The sequence below is a fragment of the Primulina eburnea genome, chromosome 8, assembly GCF_022965805.1.
Source record: "Primulina eburnea isolate SZY01 chromosome 8, ASM2296580v1, whole genome shotgun sequence".
Classification (NCBI taxonomy): Eukaryota; Viridiplantae; Streptophyta; class Magnoliopsida; order Lamiales; family Gesneriaceae; genus Primulina; species Primulina eburnea.
This window is the reverse complement of record NC_133108.1, coordinates 2,059,294-2,083,862: the sequence shown is the minus strand read 5'-3', so window position 1 is coordinate 2,083,862 and position 24,569 is coordinate 2,059,294. Positions and strand designations below refer to the sequence as shown.

The window sequence follows — 24,569 nt, the reverse complement described above, 5'->3', positions numbered from 1 at the left end:
CAAATGGTGCAAAAATCATCTCATATTTGTTGGTGTTATATGTTGTATCAAACACCACTACATCACCAAATGCAGTGTATGCCCTCCGTGACACAGGATCCGCTCAAAAACAACGAATAAATCTATTTTCTGAATCTGTCTCGTAATCAAAAAAGAAAGTTGAACTCTTGTCTTTCTCAGACAGAAAGAAATCAATCAATGTTTCGGCATCAATACCCTTGTGCTCATCCCTAAGCGTTTTCTCGTAGTTTCTTATATCTCTTTCCGTGCAACCTACATGTTCAGGCCCTCCAGACTCTATTTCAAACAATCGCATTTGTTGACAAGTAGGTACATTCGCTTCAGCAAACTGTTGAGTTAGTGCTTTCTTTGCTGCAGAAACAGTACGATGTGAGCGTAACAAATGCACCTTTGAAGGAGTTGATAGTGGATGATTATGACTTTCTATGAAGGTACTAACAACCCAACCTACACCAGTTTGTTCCTTCACAACTGAAATCTTTGACTTACATCCAGTTCTAATCTCACCACGAGCTCTTTCCTTTGCTGGTTCATCACTTTTTGATTGTTTACTCCATCTTATTGCATCTGTATGTCCTTCTTTAAAGCATACAAATTTTTTCCAGATAACTTCATTTGTTTTCTTACTTTTTTTTGATATTGCTCAATCTCGCACTAAAACCAGATTCTCGTGCGTATTGGTTGTAGAACGAAAACGCCTCCTCTAAAGATTCGAATTTCATACCTATTTCTGGCTTTTGATTGTCTCCAACTTGGGGAATGTACGACAGTTCATCGCCGCCGTTTGCTTCCATTCTACAATATGAAATGAACAAAATTAATTTTGCTTAGATATTGAAATTCTACCGAAAAAGTGAGAAAGTTAGGAGCATTCACGCACAAATTCTACCGAAATTGAGAAATTTTCGAACAACATCGAGTTACCTTGGGATTTGACGCGCACGAGATCTAGAAAAAAAATTAATTGTGTGTTGTGGGCGCTAGGTTTTGAGGCGCACGAGATTTGGGTGAAATAGTTTACTTTTCTGTGTGGAGCGCTAAAACCCAAAAAATTAGACATTTAGCGACGGTTTATAATAAACCGTCGCTATGTCCGTTTTTTTTAAAAAGTAGACATTTAGCGACAGTTTTAAATAAACTATCGCTATGTCCGGTTATTTTTTTTAGAAAGTAGACATTTAGCGACGGTTTGTAAAAAACCGTCGCTATGTCCGGTTGAAAATTAGACCTTTAGCGACGGTTTGTTAAAAACCGTCGCTATGTCCGGTTACAATTTTTTAATATTGCCATTTAGCGACGGTTTCTATAGAAACCGTCGCTAATTTCGTTACAATTTTTTTTAAAAAAAATGCACACGTGGGCGACAGCACCCTTGGGTGCAGGGTATCACCCCTCATATATATATATATATATATATATATATATATATATATATATATATATATATATATATATATATATATATATATATATATATTCATTCATTTATTTTAAAAATATAAATAGATAAAATAGAATATATTGGCCCAAGCCAAATATATTTATTTATATCTAAAAAATATAGATAGATAAAATAGAATATATTGGCCCATCTTGACTTGGCCATGTGCAACAAAGTTGCATTTACAATCATACCGTCCAATAATCATTAATGTAAATGCGATTATTATACTACTTTTTCTTAGAGCAAGCTAATTCGAAGATATCATACGTAAACTTCTACAAACCAAGACCAAAACCAAATTTAAGAATTTCGAAGAAGGCAAAAAGTTTTCTAGTTTTTTTTTTATTTTAAGAAAACGCACAAAATATTTAACATTCTTATTTAAAAGAGATGTATCTTTTTAAAAAATTTCTTTAATTATTTGATCTGTCGCTTCATGTGGTAGATATTTAAGGAAAAGTGGATAGAGACATGGAGATTCTGAATCCTTCTATCTCTAAATTCACACGACTTTCAGGTTGCTAATTATCATTTATTTTCCTTTAAATGCATCAATTTTTTTATCCAGGATTATCTAATTTTACATTTTCATGTTCAACTCAAGTACGATAATTTCGAATATGAATCGATAGTATCATCGTATCACGTTCGAGTTTTTCGCCAAAAATAGAAGAAGTTAAATTGGCTAGATTAGTCGCGTCCCTAACTTTTAATGACACCATTTTTCAAGCTCAATTCGCAGGCTGAGCAGTTGAAGTATCAAATTATATAAACATCGTGTTTTCGGAGAAAACGGTAGCAGCATGAAAAATATATACAACTAATAAGAGTTCTATATCAATTTGTAAAAAGAATAATTTAATAAGTTTATTAATGTTGTGTAGATGATACTTCTCCGATGGCTGGAAGCTCTTGTGAAATTAAAGAAAATGCAAATCAATTACTGCCCACTATTCTTTCTTTCTTTCTTCTTCTTCTTCTTTTAGGGATTATTGATGCCCACTATTCTAACCCCTCAATTTTCCCCCAGCACCAGCTTTAGGATCAGAGTGCGACACTTGAATTTATATTAATATAATTTAATATTTGATTTTTCATTTTTGAAACCGATAGGACACATAAATATTGTTTTGTCTTTTAACTTTGAGGGCAAAAACTTGTGTGAGACGGTCTCACGAGTCGTATTTGTGAGACAGATCTCTTATTTGGGTCACCCATGAAAAAATATTATTTTTTATGCTAAGCGTATTACTTTTTACTGTGAATATGGGTAGGGTTGACCCGTCTCATAGATTGTGATATGTGAGACAGTCTCACATGATATCCACTCAACTTTGGGTACCCACAACCGCTACATTATTTTTTTGTGCTCTTTAGCCTGCAAAGCACGCTAACCAGCTAAATCACGCTGGACAAGCTATGTGTGACATGCTTAAACTTAGAAGACAGAAAAATTGAACAGTTGTTATCTTCACAAGTGTCTTTTATATTATACCATCTCAGCTTCTTTGGGGCAACTGATTAGATATATTTGATTTAGAAGAAACGTGATAAACTAGAAAATACTTTCCTGATTTGATTCTTATAATGTTTATCTTCATTTGGAAACACCAAAATTATAGTCGTGGAATAATTATTTTGACTCGAATCAAAGCAAAATATAATGGCCACTTGTTGGTCTCCCCCAATACGTACTCTTGCTTGTGCACATGCCTTGGCCTCCATAACATATGGAGAAGTCAATCAAAGAGAGAAGCAGAACCACAATTAGTGAAAGCACATATGCTCTTAACTAATCTACGTCTTGTTTTACAAAATAAAAATAAAAAAAAAATATTGTGGTTTGGCTAAATAATAACATGTTTATTTGTGAAGTCTTGATTATTCCAAATTTTATCGTACGCTAATCAAATAATTCGAAATATTAAAAGATTCTTTAAAATTCTAGTCCAGTTAGAGCCATATTTCCGACTCCGTCATTACATATACACATATATATTTGTCACGTAATTATATAGAAATGTTGAAGTTTAATATTTGATCGGATCGAACTTTATAGGAGGAGATCGAGTACGGATGAGGACAGCACTTTGCGGAAAGGAGTGGTGGATCAATTTCTGAGCCACGATTAGTGACGAGCTGACCATGACAATGACACTCACTATAGGAAGAATCAAAATTTTGTGGTAATAAAAGTTAAAAATCTCATCAAGGCAATGATTAAGTGGGATTTCAATAAATTAATCTCATTTTTGCTTGATAAGTATTCGTGTCAAGACTTGTTAAATGTCCCACATCGGTTAGATAATTAACCTTTAAGTGGCATATATTGGCTTGGACAATCCTCCCCCTTGAGCTAGCTTTTGGGGTTGAGTTAGGTCCAAGTTCCAATCTCAACATGGTATCAGAGCCCGGGTTTCACCGTTATGTGTTGGACTGCCTATAATTAGGCCACCCGTTCTGCCCACAATTGGGTCATTTGTAAACTCCACGCTCCAGATGTTCATTCCTGGGCGTGAGAGGGGTGTGTTAAATGTCCCACATCGGTTAGATAATTAACCTTTGAGTGGTATATATGGAATTGGACAATCCTCCCCCCTTGAGCTAGCTTTTGGGGTTGAGTTAGGTCCAAGTTCCAATCTTGGTTTCACGAATCTTTATTTGTGAAACAGATCAACCCTACCGATATTCACAATAAACAGTAATACTCTTAGCATAAAAAGTATACTCTTTCATGGATAATCCAAATAAAAGATACTACTCACAAAATACGACATGTGAGATTTATTTATTCGTGCATATGATTTTCATTGAATTATCTTACATGCAAGTGTAATGATTTTTGACAAACTAATTGATAAGGTTATGTCTGTAGTCGATTGAAAGAGATTCGTAAAATATTTAAAGTAGTCGATTTGGACCCAATAAAAGAAGTGAAAGGGAAGAAAAGTAATGAAGTAAAGGGAAGTCGGCTCCACCCTCGAACACGATTGTTTACAGGTGCCGACCCGGTTATTAACCAACTTAAGTGGGGAATAAAAGGTTTCAAATCATGCCCACTCCCATTATTCTTTTTTTATTTCTAGTTTGCATTTTTTTATTTTATTTTCTTCGTTTTTTTATTAAATATATTTATGAATAGTATAGTGTTTTAAAAAGGAAAAAGATACACAATTTTGGTTTTATATGTTTGTTTTTCTTTTATCAAAATTTCAATCACATTCTCGTATTTTCTAATTTTTGGCAATTTGAATTTTTTTCATCTGGAGTGTTGATTTGTCACCACACATCAATCACAGTCTCATATTTTCTAATTTTTGTCAATTTGAATTTTTTTCATCCGGAGTGTTGATTTTTCACCACACATGTCGGTGTCGTGTCAATATCACACGTTGACAGTACATCAATTCTACATCAACAAAAATGATTAAAATTTCAAAATAAATAAATAAATAACGTATTAACATTGAAATTTTTCAACGTATTTGGGGCATCAGTTTCACCAATCGCAATACAATAAAGTTTCGAATTCCATTATTAAGAAAAAAAAATAGAAAAATCGAGTTCCATTGGAATATCAAGTTGACCTTGAAATGGACCTTCCCAAGTTGCAGCAATATGAGTTTGTCAACTCAACCCCCATTAAACTTGATTCAGAAGATGTCCTACAAGAGGTTAAGATAGAAGTGAGACTATTTGAGTTAAAATTAGGGGTAGGAAAAAAATCCAAATTTCGAGTCGTATAAAAAAAATCGAATTTATCGAAATTTTCAGTATGCTATAGTAATAATATCGAAATTTTTAGTAAAGTAATGATATGAATCCGTATACACCGAAATACCAATACAATATATAAATTTCAAAATATACAATATTTTTTAATAATAACGTAATAAATTAAAATATATATAAAGTTTTTTTTGGTATAAAAAGGTATATAGCGATACCCTACCAAAATCTCGGTATACCACAAAATACTCTTTGTTTTTTCCTAAAATATTTCAAATTAATGTTCCATGGCAAAAACTTGTGTGAGACGGTCTCACGGTCGTATTTGTGAGACGGATCTCTTATTTGGGCCATCCATAAAAAAATATTACTTTTTATGCTAAAAGTATTACTTTATATTATGAATATGGGTAGGGTTGACCCGTCTCACAGATTAAAATCTGTGAGACGGTCTCACATGAGATCCACTCATGTTCCATATTACGCCTGCATGTGATTAATTTTTTTTAAAAAAATTAAACTTAGAACGTTGACTAATTTATTTTATTGATTCATAGGACTTTCTATTTTATTATTCGGAATGTTATTCAAATAATTAATTAAGACTAGTTTTTTTTTTTAATCATAATTAAAGTGCACCTTCCATGTTCTATTTACTTCATGCAAGTGCATCATTAATGATACCTAAGCACCAGATTATTACAATTATTATCCCTAATTATATATATTGCTAACGTATGTAAGACTCAATTATTGTATTCTTAATTAATTAATGTTGAGCATATGTGTTTTTTAGACAAAAACTTGTGTGAGACGGTCTCACGGGTCGTATTTTGTGAGACATATATCTTTTTTGCGTTATCCATGAAAAAAAATTACTTTTTATGCTAAATATATTACTTTTTATTGTAAATATCGGTAGAGCTATTCGTCTCACAGATAAAGATTTTTAAGATAATCTCACAAAAGACCTACTCTTTTTTTATTATTATATATATAGAAATCACGATATAATACTTCGTTAAGTTATAAAACAATTTGTTACAATCGAGTCTCGAACATGAAATTTCATCATAAATTTGAGATCAAATGGATATCAAGCCATCCGCGGCAATCTTACTTAGTTTTAAGTTGATCAAAATTTTCACAAAATGAACTAATTGGACCCATTTTTTAAACCAAAAGATATTAATTAATAAATGTTGTCCAGCAAACTTGGTCTACTACTTTCGCTTTTTCTTCAAATTTTTAATACTATAACAATTAACAGAGTACCTTTAGTACTAGTGATCCCCACAACCTAGTAAAGTCCCAAAAGCAACCACCAATATGTATGTATACATATACATATACATATACATATATATATATACACATATATATATATGTGTATATATATATATGTATTAAAGTACAAGAATCCAGACACAGATCACAGATTAAACAAGTGAAACTATTCCCTTCGTTTTTCTTCCATCTTTCCATAATAGAGAAAATGGAGAATATCATGCATGATCACAAGAAGATGAAGGTGAAGAAAGGGTGGCTTGCAGTTAGGGTAGGGCTAGAAGATGAAGAGTTCCAACGAGTCACAATTCCCATATCTTATCTTTATCATCCATTACTCACAAGACTTCTCGAAAAATCTCATGATACCTACGGCTATGACGCCTCGGGGCCACTCAAGCTCCCGTGCTCTGTCGAAGACTTTCACCATCTCCGGTGGCGTATCGAGAAGGAAAACGGTAATCACCACAGAGATTGCCACCACCATCACCACTACGGATACTTCCACGGTGCTTTATCATTTCATTCTTGTTAGGCCTGATTACTGCAAAGAACTTTAGGTTTCTTCTCCCTTTTTTTGTGGTGGCATGAAATATTTCCCCTTTTCTTTTCTTTTTTTCTTTTTTTTTCCCAGTTTAGGTTTGGATATGTACGTCGAGTTTAATTTGTAAACCCTAGTCTTGAGGTGTGCCAATCATTATTAAAAAAGAAGTTGTATTAAACAATTATATACGAGCTAGTACTCATCAAATTAATGATATGTGTGCGGACATGAGCACAAATCCGAGAAATCGTCGTCTCGAAAACTAAAGATCTTGGTGAGTAAGATTTAGATTCTTCGTATATAAATTTGTGGGGCAAAACTTTCGGTAGTTTGGTGAAGAAGCTGTTTTAGAATCAAAAGGCGGCTCGTTTTAAGTAAATTAAAAGATTTGTATTTGGATGGATGCGTTTGAAATCTATGGATTTCGATTATATTTTTATTGTTAACGATATGAAACAATAGATGAAAATATAACTCCATACATTACTTTTTTATACAATTGCAACACAAAGTATAATAAATTTCAAATACATTCATTATTAGGTGAACTTGAAATCCATCGTAACTAACGTGAAACATTATATAAACATGGATGATGCAGATTTGAGGTTTATGATCTTCTTTCTTAAATCACAAAAATACATCATGATAACATAAAATCAAGACTAAACTTTGATTACAACAAAGTTATATCATTAACTCGAGTTTTCTTTAATTTTACGACAAATATTTAAAAAAAACAACATATAAAATATTGAGACAGCTTTATTTCCAAGATACTAATCATTAAAGTTATGTGAGGCTGAAATCATGTTTGGCATGCTGGAAAGTGGGGAAACATGTTCGAGCCACCATATTATTATTTGAAAAAAAATATTGGCAATTAATCATGTTGTACTTGACATTTTGATATTCAACAAATAAGACATACTGTAACATCAATTTGACGAGGAACAGAAAATTAACTTCTAGAATATTAATTAAACAACGTGAATTTCCGATTCAATAATTGGTTGCCTCTTTGATTGGATGCTAATAAAATAAAAAAAGTAATTAAATTTTAAAATGAAATGGATTGGAACTAAAAGTAATTGCAATTTTTTTTTTTCCTGACGAAAGTGAATCAAAAATATAATTGAAGGACTGAAACTAAGACGAAATTAAACATTTTGAATTATAGAAAATAAAAGGAACACTGATGAAATCAAGGAATTTCATGAAATGAAACTTTGGAAATTCATGTAAAGCTGATTGTGCTTTGGGATTGAGTTAGGTTCAAGTTCCAGTCTTAAATGATGAAATGTGGTTTACAGAATATTTTTATTGGTCCAAATACGTGGTCAAAGGCCCACTATCATTCAAAAGTTATCTAACAGTTGGGTTGAAGGCCCAACTCTTTTTTGTTAAGAAATTAAATTAATTGGGCTTGGGTGCAAAACACATTTTTTTTAAAAAAAAAAAGATTAAAAAAAAAAAACCCCATAGCCATAGTCGCGTTACGTTGCACTATTTCAAGCCAAGAATCAAATTTTCTAAAGTACAACTCCTTGGAGTTGAGTTTTATACGATTTCGAAGAATCATAATCATCCACTGTTAAAATCGTGAACTTCAATTTATGAATCTCCTTTGGATTTCCCACCAAATCTGACAAATGACAATTTCAAGAACTTGTTTTTTCGTGAAAAAACTCGCACCTTGTTCAAATTTGAAGAACGATAAAGCAAAATTAGCCTTCTCATCATGTTTTAGAAGGTGGGTTTCCGCTGAAAGTCGCCAACTTGATGAGATTGCTAAAGAATTGAGTAAAGGGAAAAGTTTTGCTGCTCTGTGGGGAAACGGGGATTATGGCAGACTGGGGTTCGGGAATTTGCAGTCTGAGTGGAGGCCTAAGACCATTTCTCCATCAGCTTTCGATGATCAGTTTCTGAGAGAGGTAGCCTGTGGCGGTGCTCACACTCTTTTTCTCACAGGTTAACCGCAAATCATTTAATTTTTTGAATTTATTTTTTCTACGTAGGGAATGAGGTGAGACCGAGAAATTAATGTGTTCATGTTCATGTTAACTTAGATGTTAATCTTGGATTCGCTTACGGCACTGAAAATTGAGCCTTTTCGTGTTGTAAAATTTTCACTTTTCAGCATGTGAATTTGCTTCATGTATCCGGTGGATTACTAAGATTTGGGACTCTAACTTAATTATCCGGCTTCGACAGAAAACGGGGATGTGTATGCTACCGGGATCAATGACTTTGGACAGCTAGGAGTTTCAGATTCGAACAGTTATACATCTGTATGCTATCTCAACCCTGACGCAATCTTTGTATCTGGATTCTTTATCTTTCCATGATCCACTGCATTTTGTCTGTTTTTAAGCTTCTTTGTGCCTCGTGACATCAAGGCTTTATTCTTGATCTTATTAGTTCATATCTATTGGGTTCAATTTTCCACGACCAGATCACAAGCATTGTACTTAATTAAGTAGTTAGTAGTTTCTGAGTTAAATGTGTTGCACTTAAAATTGAACTTTAGCCTCAATTTGTTGCAAGTTTGTCCCTGCTCCCTATCCTAGCAATCTTCTGAAAGATAAAGGCTTCGAGTCAGTTTTTGCTGATTGTCAATTGTGTAAGAGGGCAATAATCCAATGCAATTATCAATACTTACCTGGGGATGCCTATGAACCCACAGGGAGATTTTGATAGAGATTCCAGGGCAGGGACAACTAGATTGGTCCATTAGTTGAGTGATTTACAGCATAGTTGAAAGGTATGTCTCAAAGACTTACTGATAAAATTTCATCTTTAATTTAAATGCCCATTGTAGGATTTGCGAATTTGGTGTTACTCAGTCTGACCCATATAGTCTGGATCTAATTTCTAAAGTTTGCGTCATTCAAAGATTTCGAGCAATCTAATCAATTATTGTTGTTGTATGGAGCTTATCAAAGTTCAGGAATACAACTGAGAGAATACAATTTAATTTAGAAGCTTCAAATTTCCCGAATAGATATGAAAAAAATCGAAGTTCTTATGTTTTCCCCCGAAATGCAAGTTTATACAAGCTTTAATATGCAGCAATATCAAATAAGAGAAGAAAAAATAAGATTCTGATCAAATTTATGTGCAAAAGCTTATATTTATTAGAACTTCTGTCCACTGGATCGGGGTATCTATCGACGATATAACTTATAACAGGATTTTCAATCCTTGATCTGCTATTTGAAAAAATTGAGGTGCGAGGCATAAGTGCCTTGAGAGTTTTATAATGGAGGGTTTCATGTGGAAGAATGTATTAATGGGAGAGGAAATTTAAGAGAGAGGGATCGACTAATTGAAGAAAAGGTGTTAACAGTGAAGTAAAAACATAGAGTAACTGAAGCTTCAACCTTTTCAGGAGATCCATAAATCATTCAATATTCCTTTTTCCAATAATATTTATCCTGGATCTTGCAATATCTCTCACGCTTTCTCATGTGTGGCATCCTTTTGAAATACCTTTTTAGTCATGCCCTTGGTGAAAAAGAGGTGCAATACAGATAAAATAGGATATTGTTGTTGAATTAATCTTTGATAGCTTGATTCTCTAATCCTGAAGTATTTCTGTTCATGATTTTAAATCTTGTTGCCGGAGTTGTTGCTTTTATTTTTGATACAAATAGTTAACTTTCTGATTCGTGTAAGAACATGTTTTCTTGTTATCATATAGGAATTGTACTTATCATTTAGGAATTGTACTTATCAATTGTTTGCTTTATTTATTGTAGAAGCCTCTCAGGGTTTCTGGAATTCCTAGCAGGGTTGTTAGAATTTCTGCTGGTTACCATCATTCGGCTGCTGTTACGGGTATCATATCAACAGTCTTTGAAGCTTTGTTTTTCTTTAATTTTTGGTCCTTCTTTTGTCTTCCTTTGGTATGGAATATGACTTTAGTGTTTCCCTTCAATTTTAGCCACTCATGTTTCTCCTTAAGTGTGAAATGCTCTAACCAAGCCTCATCTTCCTGAAATTGTATGCAAAATTTATTTTCCTTCTTTTCTGCATGAAATGACATCCAAATAGCTCTTTGATTCAGCTATATGTTCGTTCATAAGTTTCAACTTTCATGTTGGATTTTGTTTCATGAAAGTCTGCTTTTCCTTTTGCAGTGGACGGAGAACTCTATATATGGGGAAAGAATGCAAACGGACAGCTTGGTCTCGGAAAAAGTAATTGGTTGAGCCTATATCGGTGTTATTCTATCTTGAATGATTTCCTTGTTTGTTAGAGCACATATATTTAATCTCTGCTCCACTGTATGGATGAATCACATATAAAACTGAACAGTTTTGTTGCTTCCTCCTCCTTCTCCTCCTCACCGACGTAATAATACCAATGGGATGGCATTATCATATTACATTATAATATTGTAACATGCTTGCTTCATTAGCCAAATAATATCTTTCTCTGGGACTGTGTCATTTCATTTCTCCAACATTTCATACTGGTGCTGATTCTATAAAATAATCCATCCTTTAAGTATTCAAGTTATAAGTCAATATGAGTTATAATTTGTGGTCTCAAATGCTTCATGTTTGTAACCATCTGCCATATGTGCTTGCTGTCTGCAGAGGCAGAAAAGATAATACCTGTGCCCGTCAAAGTTCGGTGCTTGGATGGAGTCACCATTAAAATAGCATCTTTAGGGTTTGAGCACTCTATTGCTGTTACAGGTCTGAAATCTGTATGTGGAAGCACATTTCTTCTCCGGTACTTGATTATTTGACTAACTTCACAATGTTATGTCTTGCTCCCAGTGCTCATTTTTTTTATCTGTATAACAGATAAAGGCGAGGCCTTGAGTTGGGGTGATGGAGAGTCGGGGAGACTTGGTCATGGACATGAACTAAGCATTTTTGGATTTCAAAAAAGCAGCAGGTTTCATTTCTTTCCTTTTTGTTTTTCTGCACATTAAAAGCTTGCTATATTCCACCTCCACCACTACCAACCCCCCCCCCCCCCTTCCCCCGGCCTTGTTCGTTACCTTTAGCTCGATTGGAAATGCTGTCCTGTATCTTTTTACCAAGTCATATGAATGAAAGGATGCTTTTTGTTGTATATTTTCAGATCTTGATTGTCAACTATGTCGTCGTTGAATATTAAGTGATGTGAATAAACATTAACAAATTAATAATCATTTATTATGCATTTATATGTTTCTCATATTTCATTTTACAGTATATAGCTGTTTGGCCATCGTGAGCCTTGTATTGATTTTTATTCATATATTCTCTCAAATGCAGTGAGTATACACCGCGTCTAATCAAAGAACTCGAGGGAATCAAGGTAGTGTTTTGTCCTACTTTTTCCATCATCTTCCTTGAGTTAATATTTTATCCTACTTGTGCTAACTTGGTCTTGATTCCTAAATATTAGGTTAAAAATGTTTCTGCTGGAATGCTACACTCTGCCTGTATTTGTGGTATATCGATAATGTTTCATGTTTGATATTTTCTATTTTTAATATGGGCTTTATTATCATGCGATTTAGCTGAACAATTTTTCGAATTTCACAGAAAATGGCTCTTTGTATTTCTTTGGTGAAAGGGAGTTAGGAAAATGGGTAAGCTTTGAATTCATTAATGTCAACAATCTTTCATTTATCGCCATTTCATGCAAACCATTCTTGATATGTTTTCTTAAATCTTATCAGTGTTAATTTTTGGCCTAAAATTTCAGGGCTTTGGCAAAGCAAAGATGGCAACTACTCCGTCTACTGTCTACCCTTTGCCACTCTCAGACGAAGTTGCATGTGGTGGTTATCACACCTGTGTCATTACAAGTAATATTTGTCAGTAACTCTCTTCAGAAAAACATAATTAAACCACCCTCCTAATGCTATAAAAAGTTTTGTTTTCTCAAATTCCAGTCATAAACTTGATAGGTGTAAATCGTCAATTTTGAAATGTGCTATATACTTTGTTTGGAAAAATACTGCTTGGATTTATTGGCATAGTTAGAGGTTGTATATCCGTATTAGACATGTTACTTATTCAATGCACCTCTGGCCCATGTTCCTGGAAAGTTGAATTTTTTTCGTCTTTTTTGTTGCATAGATGGTGGAGATCTGTATGCATGGGGCTCCAATGAAAATGGCTGTCTCGGCATCGGGTATGTTCTGTGTTATTTAGATTTGAAGTGAGTTATGAAAAGTTGCTAGCTTTCGTTATTTGTAAACATTACTTGAGTAATTGGGATCATACATCATGTATCAGCTGCACAGAAGTAATTTATTCACCGGAAAGAGTCCAAGGTCCATTTTTGAAGCAACCTGTTACTCAGGTTTGTCGTGTTGACTCTCTTGGAGATTTATTTGAGTACCATTAAATTTTGAAATAGTAGACATGTAGTGGGGAAGAGATTTTAACAATAATACAATATTTGCACGATTAGGTGATGAAAATCAGTATCATTCATATGATGTCCTAATCAATTACTTGATTTTTAGCAAAAAAGTTTCTTGTATCTAAACTTGTTCCATAGAAACTAAATAGAAGACCCCACTTGAATCCAAAATTTTATGTTGTACTTGGATGCATAATAATAAGTATGGGGAACTTGAATTCGTAAACATAACCAGATATTAGTTAGAGGACTTGTTGATCCAATACCCTCTTTTCTGTTTGTTTTAACAGGTATCCTGTGGTTGGAAGCACACAGCAGCAATTTCTGGTAAACATCTTCTTAGCTGAAGAATGTGATCAACAATTTGTATCATTCTATTATAGTATCGAGTGTATCTTATAGAAAATTTCCGTTGCCTAACCAAACAAAGCTCCCATTTGTTTGTTGTATGTCTCTATTCCAATTTAACTCTGGCTGACATACAGGAGGCAATATTTACACATGGGGCTGGGGAGGTTCAAATGGAACATTTAAAGAAGATGGACATTCTCCTGGAGGACAATTGGTTCGCTTAAACTTATCTTATATTCTGCGAATTTTTTTCTTGTATTCGATTACTATCTTAAATGTGTGATATTGAATATGTTGAGCCATCTTAAACATTCAGCCTTATTCCTATATTGAATCACAGCCAACCAAGTAACTTGATCAAAATTCTTGAAGCCCAGTGGGGTCATATTGATTCGTAAGAAATGCATGATAAAATTTACAGTACATCATAATGGAATTCCCTGTCAACTTGAGTTGATCCATTTTATACAACAGAAGTTGATGCGAGATAGCTGCTAATGTGATTCATTATGTATAGCCTCGCATAGACGAATCTGTTGACCTTGCGCATGACATAGCAACTGATTCCTCCTTGATGCCGTAAAGATAATTAGATTAAGTGACCACTTTTTATATTGACTCTGTATTGCCAATTGGCTCTCAACTTTTCCACTTCAATCGACCATGGAGCCTACCTAGTTTTTTTTCCTTCTTTCCCAAGAAAAAACTTCATTTATTTTTAGGTTCATTTCTGCCTTCTCTGTTAGTAACTGAATCAAACTGCGTTTGTACATAGGGTCATGGCGATGACGTCGACTACATCGAGCCTGCTCTGCTCGACTTTTACAAGAATGTAAAAGCTTTACAAGTATCTTGTGGATTTAATCATACAGCTGCCTTATTCGAATACAAACCAGTCTAAAGATGAATTCAGAAATTATTTGCTGATGTCGTCTCTCAAGTCAGCAATCAATACAATACACAAAGAGGCATTTGCAACTATGCTATTGTTTGGTTCCTTATCGTTCAAGGGAATCTGCACAAGTATGAAATGCTTCTCAAGAAAATCTCACGAGTGGATCAGAGCAAAATCTGATATTACATATATAATTTAGTAAATAAGAAATAAAGGTGCACTTTTATTTTTATTTAAAAATAATTAATTTCTTGTTTTGTATATGAGGTACCGAATGTAATCCATACACATTACATTTTGTAATTATTAGGAACCGTGATAAGAAATAATAAAAATTATTCTTAAAAATATGCCCTCCATACAATGGATTTATGGGCTTAGTTCAATATATGCATTACTTTCGTGATAAAAAAATTATATCCGAGTCAAACATGGATCTCGCGTAATTTAATGATAATCGCCTGATCTACGGTGAAAACAAGAAATCCGGTCGTCAACCTGATCTAAGTGCGTGTGTGAGTTTTGGCACATCCTAAATGATTCAATAGATAACATAATATGCTTTTTACTAAGAAAAAAAATATGAATTTATATTCATATATTCGAAAAAACAGATAATAAAATGTAAAAATGACTTGGGATATAAGTTTTGGACAACCTGACAAATTTATTTCAATTTCCATTTTTGCAGAAACACACACACACACAATGGATTCTTTGTTTTGCTTATTACAATATTAAATATTTGTCTGTGATAATAATGATGATGACAATAATATGATTATCATTATTGTCACATGATTTGCTCCTACCCCTACCCTACCCTACCCTACCCTAGGGTTTCCTCTCATTGGAGTCAACGCCCAATTATAATCTGAAACGTGACCCAACATATGCCTGTGGTCGTCCCTCTCGCTTCACAATCGTCAGATTTCATTAATTGTCATCACGTGCTCGTGTACTATGTGACCTGCAACCGTACGATATCAAGAGATGATGTCACCCGTCCATCTCCTTCAAAAATGAAAATTTAAATTTATTATTAGAGTAAAATTAATTTTTTTTTTTTAACTATTGATATATGGATTATTTATAAATAGAAAAATTGGTTCATAATCAGGATAACAAGTCAATTATTTTATCAACCTAAATTACATTTAAGTTCGATTATCAATAATAAATCCAATTCAACACACACTTTTATTTTCACCATTATTTATTGATTAAATTTTTAAAAATTATATCTGATAATTATCAAATCAAATATACAGTTAATTTTTTTATCGAATTATAAAAATATAATAAATAAATATTTGTCACTCGATCGAAGCAAAAATAATCACTATGTTAATTTTTCAAAATGATTAAGTAATTTACAATAATTTATGTACTAATTTTTGAATAGTTTGTACCACAAAATGAATTTTACTCTTTAAAACCATTTTGACAATTTTAATATTTTTTTTTTCCAGTTTATATTTTCAAAATAATTCAAATGAAAACAAATAAATAAATATTACCCAATGAGTAAAGAAGCATGCCTGTTTGACTTAGGTGCAGTGGCAAAGACATTAATGGAAATTCCACATCTTTATTTAAATAAATAAATATTCTTCTCCTCGTTGGGCGGGCACTCTCTCACCGGTTCCCCATCCTCCGCTCCCGCCGACAGCGAAAGCATCATCACGCGATTTCGACGGCCCAGATCATGACTTCCATAATCGCCGTCTTTTTCCTAAGCGTGTTTCTTGGAAGCCCACTGTTGCTCTCACACCTGCCCACATATAAAACCATTCGGGTAAATTGTTTTTGTCTCACTTTTTCCACTAGCTCCCAATTTTTAATTTTTATCATTGCTTCATTCTTTTATAAACACCAAATCTTCTTTGACATTAAAGTAACAAAACGGGAAGTCGATCGTATCCATCTCCAGTGTCGAACTGATATATTGGATAATGCAATTTTTTGAGACAAATATCTTTCATGCATAACATAAATCCTACTTCATTTCAAGAAAACAACAATATAAAAAGGGAAACACATTGAATAGTGTAGGGCATTTGACAGTACGTACACAAGGAGTTGTGAAATAAGGTGTAGAAAGGAAGCTAAAAAATAATAAGGCAATGATGAAAGAATCGCATTTATGAGATTAGAGGCAATTGTGTCTCTCTGATACACATCAGTATGTTTTTCTCTTTGTCTTGTTCTGTGTGTTTGACTGTAGTATTCATTTGCAAATTCAAAATCAAAGCAAGAAACAGGCAAGCCCAGTTGACTGGAAACAACAACAGGTAATGCCGCCAGGCGCCAGCCAGCTTGCATCGGAAATGAAAGCAATAAAGTTTTAATCAGTTAGTTAGGTAATAACTTCGATGTTTTTACGGGAATTCTTTTAACTTTTTCTTGCGTTTAAGATGCATTTTTTTAAACAACAAAAAATAATAATAATAATATTGAAGGAATCCCATTTGCAGAGATCAATTTTAAGGATCAACATTTGAATCATAAGTGCAATTAGGTTGTTGAGTCAGTTCCTGTTGGTATGTGTGTCTCTGATACAGTTTGTGAAGACTGCCGTCCTCTTCTTCCAACACAGTAATTTTGGAGTATGTATTCAAAAGCCAAACATTCTTTGTGTGCAGATAGCTAGCTCTTTAATTTATATATATATATATATTAGGTATTTTGAAGACAAATAAAGTCTAAGAAAATTAATAAAGGAGAATCAAATGTGCTTGAATTTATATGAAATCGTGGTGGCGCTTTTGTTTTATGGTTTTCTTGCAAATCGACGTTGACCTATTTTTAAATTGAAGATCTGGTAAATACTTGTGCTATTTCGAGTTTGCTACGTACTGTACGTGATATATAGAAAATATTAGTTGTTGTCTAATAGTTTATCTCACATCAATATCTCAAGTATTTTGGAATAGATATCGAGTTCGAAAGTCAATTGTAATAATTTTTTTCTCGGATAAAAAGAAATAAATTTTATTCCATAGTGTTCGGCCAACACATTTTTGCAAGGAATAGACTCGATAGGACAAAAACTTGTAGACATTAAATAAACCTAATGTTATTTATATTTTTTGAATATTTATATTTTTCGAAAGATATATGTTGAATTTTCAAAAAAAATTTATTTTATGAGCAAACTTTATAATTTCGCCAAAACAATAGTTAGGCGTGCATGAAAAAAGTCAGACACGCATTTTTACTTCAATTGAGTTAGCATTTATTTTTTCTTCGTGATGCTTAATATAGGACGACCATGACAAACGTTACCAATCGAAACAAAATTCAAAACATAAATGTAATAAAAAAATATTTCTCTAAATGTCAAACTTGTCTGTATTAGAATTTAACCCCACCCCAAAAATAATAATAAAAAAATTAAATTAATTTTCGACCCTTGTAAATTCTATATATAAAGAGATGGGTTGTAGGGTTTTCATGTAGAAAAATGATGGGTGTTGTGGGGAGTGTTGGCTGGCTCGAGGCTGCTTCAGAGTGATATATATTACTTGATTCCGATCGATGAAATATCAAACGATAAATTCTCTGAAATGCTTCGGACCAGGCTTCATTCCCCTCAAAACATATGTTAATTTCTCTGTGTTGTACATGCAGTACTCGATCACACACACGCACATGAAGAAGGGGATTTGCTGGTTTGTTCGTGAGTTTTAAGGTTGAGTGGAACGTTGTCTGGCTCGAGGTCATGGAGGTGATCTATGTCTGCGTTGTTGGAAACTCTAATGATTCTCGGACCAGGCTTCGTTCCCCCCAACCAGTACTTGCTATGGCTTCTTCTAAATCTGGCTGCCGAACGATCGAGCAAGTAATGACGTTTCTTCTCCAATCCTCACACACAATGATACACACTTTTGTGCGCGTTCCTCAGAAATTGCGTTTGTTGTTTTCGATAACTAAGCCTGATTCATATATCCATATCAGATTGTTTCTCCCATCATTCTCAGTTAATTTTTTTGCCTAATTAACTACAAATATAATATTTGTTCATTTTTTTATCACTTTTGATATCTTCTTTGCAGTGAGTAATGTTTTGGCTTCTGCTTGTTCGTTCCATACACGCACAGCCCCTCCAGTGCGTGTGTTTGAATTTTTGTAATAGCTTCAGTTATCCGAGCTTCATTTTTTTAATCCAATTATATTATATATTACTTACAAATTACAATCACACAAGGAAAAAATGAATTAAGTATCAATTTCTATGATAAAATAACTTAAAGAAACCTTAATTACAATAGCTACGCTTGTTCAATTTGTTAAAAAAAAAAGTTCCCTCACATAATTTTGACAATCAATCCTTTCTTGATTGATTAACAGTTGATTTTTGTTTGAAATGATCATTTGATTAGGTTGGATTATAATTATCATATGATTAAAGATGACGTGTTTATCTGCCACATTTATCATGAAAAGACATGTAAAAATGAGACACCGATTTAATGTTTTTCCTCAGTGCACTGTTGTTTTCAGCTGATACATTAATGCAGTACACTAAAATAGACAGATCGATAGATTAGATTAGATACATGTCAACTTCCATTGCAGACTACCTAGCAGCTAAGGCTTAGCTCCTCACATAGATTTAATTTGTTGGGATTTTCATATTTTCCCTTGAGTTAGTCTCAAAATTTGAAATCTTAATGTCGGATGAGTCGAGATACAGTTTTCTTTTACCACAAATAGTTTTCATCAAATTTTGAAATCATATGTAAAATATATGAAACTAGCGAGATCCATATTAAATGTTATAAATCTTTAATTTCACAGAAGTGTTTCATCAAATTTTGGAATCATATGTAAAATATATGAAACTAGCGAGATCCATATTAAATATTGTTATAAATCTTTAATTTCACATAAGTGTTTCATCAAATTTTGGAATCATATGTAAAATATATGAAACTAGCGAGATCCATATTAAATGTTATAAATCTTTAATTTCACAGAAGTGTCGATTGCAGGTACTGCCCACAGCAATGGTATTTATCAGTAGTGTGAGTGTATCCTTTCATTCACCACCGATTACATATATTATCTTCTTCCAAGAAAATGTTTATATATATACTAATTCTGTGCAATTAAAATAACATTTCTTGGCTAGCAATGAAAAGGTTCTTCCACATAAAAGAAAATGACATCAACATGGGCTTTGGATTACGTTGCTGATTTCTTCTACATAAAAAGCAATGAAAAATATTATTGCCTTTTCCAATTATTAAAAGACAAACCCAAGAAGTAAGCCTTTATCCACTTAAATTTAATAGGCCTTCATACTTTAGTGAGATAAAACTTTTATTTTTAGGGTGTGTTTGGTAGAGTGGATTAAATAAGGATAGTTTAATAGTCCAATATTTATCGTTAAAATTTTAAGTTGTTTTAATAATCATTTTGACCCGGTTTAAGATCTAATTTTATGGATAACTATTTGATTAATAAAATTGGATTTTAAACCGGATCAAAATGATTATTAAAACATCTTAAAATTTTAACGATATATATTTGACTATTAATCTATCATTATTTAATCCATTCAACCAAACACACCCTTAGAAAATAATAAATAGACATTAAATTTGAATTTTTTCCATCTACAATGATTAAAACTTAGCTGCATCTCGTTTGACTTTAGCATTAAAAGAACAAGAAACAGATGAACAATACCAAACTCAAGCCATATTCCAACTCAATCTATTCATATTTCAAACATGAAACACCATTTATTCCTTGGTTTTACAAGAACTGATTGATATTTATTATCCATTCGATCAAATCCATCCATCCAATCTAGGAAGCCCCGAACTGGGAACAGCTTGTACCAAGCGCCAGCAGTGAAGAACTGAACCTGAGCTTCGAGGAAGCAACATCGAACTCAAGAAGATAATCCTGCATTTGGTATCCTCCCAGAACTATAGAAGTAAATGCATCCACCCCTCCATCCAAAAATGCGAGGCACGTGACGTCGTTGTTTACTTTAACCATTGAATTTGACCCCAAAAATCTCCAGAAAACACTGGTTGTATCCAGCACAAAGTCAATATTCGGAACATCGGGCCCTGTCTTGGTGTTTATGATCGTCTTTGAATCAAAACAGGCCCCGAAAGGAGATACCGAAGCGACCCTTTTTATGTTTTTCGATGCAGCAGCTGCAACAAATCCGTTAACCAGGGCCCTATATATTGACCTGTGGAGAATTGTGTAGTACCTCACGGTTCGGAGATTTGTGCCACCGGTACCCGTTCTCTTGTTGATCGAAAGCAAAGTGTTGTTGAGTGAAAGAGCCTTGTTTCCAACTTTGATGGATTTCACGTTTATGAAATATTCAACTGATAAGTTCCCGATTCGCTCGTTCATATCTGTGCTGACAGGATTTCTTATCAGGGATGTTGTGGTAAGCTTCTTAGATATTACTTCAAACCGGCTGTTGTAATTCCCCTGTCCGACGATCAATTTCCCTTCGTTTCCAGTAGACGGAATGCAGAGTGCGAACTGCTGGCGAACTTTGAAAGCTGACGCGATCTGCGCCTGCAATGAAATTCGAGTCCTGCCTAATCCGACCAATCCCGCCGTCTGGCTAGCCAATTCTTCCCTGAGGACAGGATCAGAGAACTGAAAGGGGAAATCTTTCAAATCATACCTATCTCCACGAGTCGAAAACACGTGCAGTGTGTCCTGTCCGAGGCCGCTGTATCCCTGCGTGCCGGAAAACGGGTTGAGGGCGTAATCCGAGCACGTGTTGTTTGTGCACCCGGGAACCGGGGGAGACAAGAAACAGAAGACGCATCCAATCCCGTTGGCGATCCGACACTGCTGAGTGCCGCAGAGGATGGGGCGGTAGCCGGAAGCGGATTCGAAGTAGTCGATAGAGTTGAACCATGCAAATTTGCCACCAAGATCAATAACCGTATTGAAAGTTGTGAAATTTGCACCTATTTGAATAGTGGTGTAGTATTGGTTTGTGGTGGCATCTTTCTTGATCGGGAAAGTGAAGGCCTGGGGTTTCGGAGGGGTTGCGCCATTTGTTACTGAACATGAAGCAAACAAGCAGAAAATTAAAACAGATAGAATTGAAGCAGACATTTTCTTCCAGGATTGATTATGCGGAAACTCTGTTGATTTTCACATATTTATAGGGAAGTACTTTACGTACCATTTGAATTGGAGTGTTATCCTTTCCTTTGACTAACGGATGGTTTGCCAGCCAATCATCGTTATCTTTAGAAGTCAAAATTGCCAACTTTGCAAATTGCATTTTGGTCTTCCACATAAAAATAGTTTTCAGTTTTACTTTCTTTTGTTTGTTTCTTATACGAAGAGATTCAATCGATAACTTTATTCAAATTTGAGAATTTAATGTCAAAAACTTGTGTGGGACGGTCTCAAAGATCGTATTTTATAATACATATATCTTATTTGAGTCATCCATGAAAAAATATTAATTTTTAATGCTAAGAGTATTACCTTTTATTTTGAATATCGGTAGGGTTGGCTCGTCTCACAGATAAAGATTCGTGAGACCGTCTCACAAGAGATCTACTCCAAAAAATTTATACGTCATCAAATTTTTTTTAAAAAAAACGGTTACTTGTGATTTATTTGATCTCCCATGATAACCATGATTAAAAAAGCAAAAAATAAATTATTAAGATTTTTTAAGGTGAAAAATAAATATTTTAAGCTAAAATTTTTACATTTTTCAAAATGACTAATAATGGATTGAAACCTTTCCATTTCATTTAAACTTTTGTAGGAATATTAACTATCCTTTAATGCTCAAGTGTTGAATTGATTACGAGGCTGAAAACATTAAAGTCATAATAATAACGATTAAAATTATAAATACTCAATAATTTGGGGGTTGATTTGGCAATTTTCCTTATTCAAACATCTAAGGTCAGAAGTCAACGCGCAAAGCGTAAATCCAGTGGCCGTCACATTGGCTTATCAAAACTACTGGTAACGCATCATATTATATACAGAAACGGAATATTATTTATATTTTATACATTATTGCGTCGGTGGGCATGTAAGTCACTAGACAGAGAATAAAATTTACATTAACCTATTATATAATAAGCAAACATTGATCTCACGGATCATATTTTGTAAGACGATATCTTTTATTTGGATCATCTATAAAAAAATATTACTTTTTATGCTCAGAGTATTATTTTTTATTGTGAATATCGATAGATTGACTCGTCTTACAGATAAAGGATCGTGAGACCGTTTCATAAGATATATAATATACCTTTTAAAAAAAAAATTGTAAATAGATATTAAAATTATACTTTTTTATCTGAGTACCTCTTATAAGATCATCTCACGATAAATTTTTTTATACGAATCCCTGACTCGACCTAATTTATGAAAAAGAATATTTTTATTTGTAAATATAGATTGAGTCAACTCGACTCACGGATATATCTATCATCTCTTGTCCGATAATTTACACGTGACATGGGCAACGAGGAGTGCATAATCAAAACCGTGTACAAATAATAATTTAGGAATGAATCAATATTTTTAATCACGCGAAATGTGATGACTTTCTATATCTGGAACACATACTTTATTTATTGGATTACTAGAATATTATTTTTTATATAAAAAATGAAAATCGACGATTATGTCTTAATCCTACGGCATTGATCGGAAACTATTTATGAATTTTTAAAAATAATTAAGAAAAAAATAAGAAAGACAATTCTAAATATTTGCCTTTGATTCGTATGCATAAAATTGTGGGATGAGTTTATTTAAACTGTTAAATGTCATAATGCTGAATTATATATGCTATTTCACTATATTTTACTCAGTAAAATTAATATTGAAAAATAAATTTGTGATTTTAAACTAAGTTTTTGTATGTTCTTGTCAAGTGGATTATTTTCCAATTTTTTGAGGCAATCGAATTCAATGGTATTATGCTGGAGATTTCCTTAATTTATATTAGCATTATTGTTATGTATTTTTATGATTTAATATGATTATAATAACACACACACACACAAAATGTATGGAATATAATATCTTGGCCATCAAGAGCTATCTAGATTTTGGATTTGACTTTATGATTTTGTGATGTTAAAATCGGAATTTAATCCAATTGTTTTAAGTGACTTTTACAAGATTACGCAAAGAGTATTTTTGGTAATTTCATAAAAAAAAGATTGTGGAGTGGATAATTTTTTATTTATTTTAAAACAAGTTAGAATGTTTGAGTTTGCGTGAGAGTTTGGTTAATGATAAAGAATTCGATTTTCATATTAATATATTGTCGGACGAGCTTGTTAGGTCCAGACCTCATATGAGGCCAAGAAAGCAATCGCTTCATGGCCCGGTCCTAGAGATGGCTCAATTTTTTTTTTATTATATATATATTTTTAGTTGATGGTCTACTGAAATAAAAATTTGACTCAATATTAAAAAAAAAGAATATTGATTTGAATATATTATGTTTATAATTGATCAAAATCGATCTTCTCTTCAAGTTGGTTTGAATAATTTAATATCAAGAGTTTTTTGGGTATTTATTGAGATTGAAGAAGTTAAATAGTTAATTTTTAATTACCTTGATGAAGTATTGTATGGAACTTCAACAATTTTTTGAATATGCTACATTGTATAGAGAAACTGAATAATTTATGCTCAAATATTTATATTACTTATGAAATTTTGTTAAACATATCAGTAATTGTTACATCAGAATAAAGAAACTTATCGAAGTTGAAGTTAATAAAGATTTATCTTCATCAACAATGTCATAAAATAAATTAAATGAGCTAGCTATGTTGTTGATTGACAAAAAATATAGTCCGGCAACTAGATTATACTGATTTGATAAATATTTTAGCCTCTAAAATAGTTAGACAATTAGTATTTAT

The 24,569-nt window shown here is 33.0% G+C and overlaps 2 protein-coding genes across 4 annotated transcripts; one reads left to right on the top strand and one right to left on the bottom strand.

The window, feature by feature from the left end:
• The first annotated feature begins 8,530 nt into the window (after nt 1-8,530).
• Nucleotides 8,531-14,981, top strand: LOC140838330 (ultraviolet-B receptor UVR8). 3 transcript variants are annotated; one of them, XM_073204549.1, is made up of 15 exons: nt 8,531-8,996; nt 9,240-9,316; nt 10,790-10,865; nt 11,168-11,227; nt 11,630-11,731; nt 11,843-11,936; nt 12,302-12,344; nt 12,435-12,480; nt 12,575-12,621; nt 12,738-12,849; nt 13,115-13,169; nt 13,274-13,340; nt 13,694-13,730; nt 13,889-13,968; nt 14,530-14,981. In XM_073204549.1, exons 1-15 carry the CDS (start codon nt 8,678-8,680, stop codon nt 14,653-14,655), a joined length of 1,341 nt encoding a protein of 446 aa, XP_073060650.1. In that variant the 5' UTR covers nt 8,531-8,677; the 3' UTR covers nt 14,656-14,981. The 3 variants fall into 3 exon arrangements, with proteins under 3 accessions (XP_073060650.1, XP_073060649.1, XP_073060651.1); XM_073204548.1 differs by having other exon boundaries at nt 10,787-10,865; nt 14,530-14,980; XM_073204550.1 differs by having other exon boundaries at nt 10,787-10,865; nt 12,738-12,840; nt 14,530-14,979.
• A 5,378-nt stretch (nt 14,982-20,359) lies between these two features.
• On the bottom strand, nt 20,360-21,819 carry LOC140838329 (probable aspartic proteinase GIP2). The gene has a single exon (XM_073204547.1). It carries the CDS (start codon nt 21,760-21,762, stop codon nt 20,470-20,472), a length of 1,293 nt encoding a protein of 430 aa, XP_073060648.1. The 5' UTR covers nt 21,763-21,819; the 3' UTR covers nt 20,360-20,469.
• Nucleotides 21,820-24,569: the final 2,750 nt, after the last annotated feature.

Coding starts and splice junctions, on each gene's coding strand:
- LOC140838329 (XM_073204547.1), bottom strand. CDS start 21,762: ATGTCTGCTTCAATTCTATCTGTTTTAATTTTCTGCTTGTTTGCTTCA.
- LOC140838330 (XM_073204548.1), top strand. CDS start 8,678: ATGACAATTTCAAGAACTTGTTTTTTCGTGAAAAAACTCGCACCTTGT. Junction 11,228..11,629: donor ACAGCTTGGTCTCGGAAAAA/GTAATTGGTTGA, acceptor TGCTGTCTGCAG/AGGCAGAAAAGATAATACCT. Junction 13,170..13,273: donor AATGGCTGTCTCGGCATCGG/GTATGTTCTGTG, acceptor ATCATGTATCAG/CTGCACAGAAGTAATTTATT.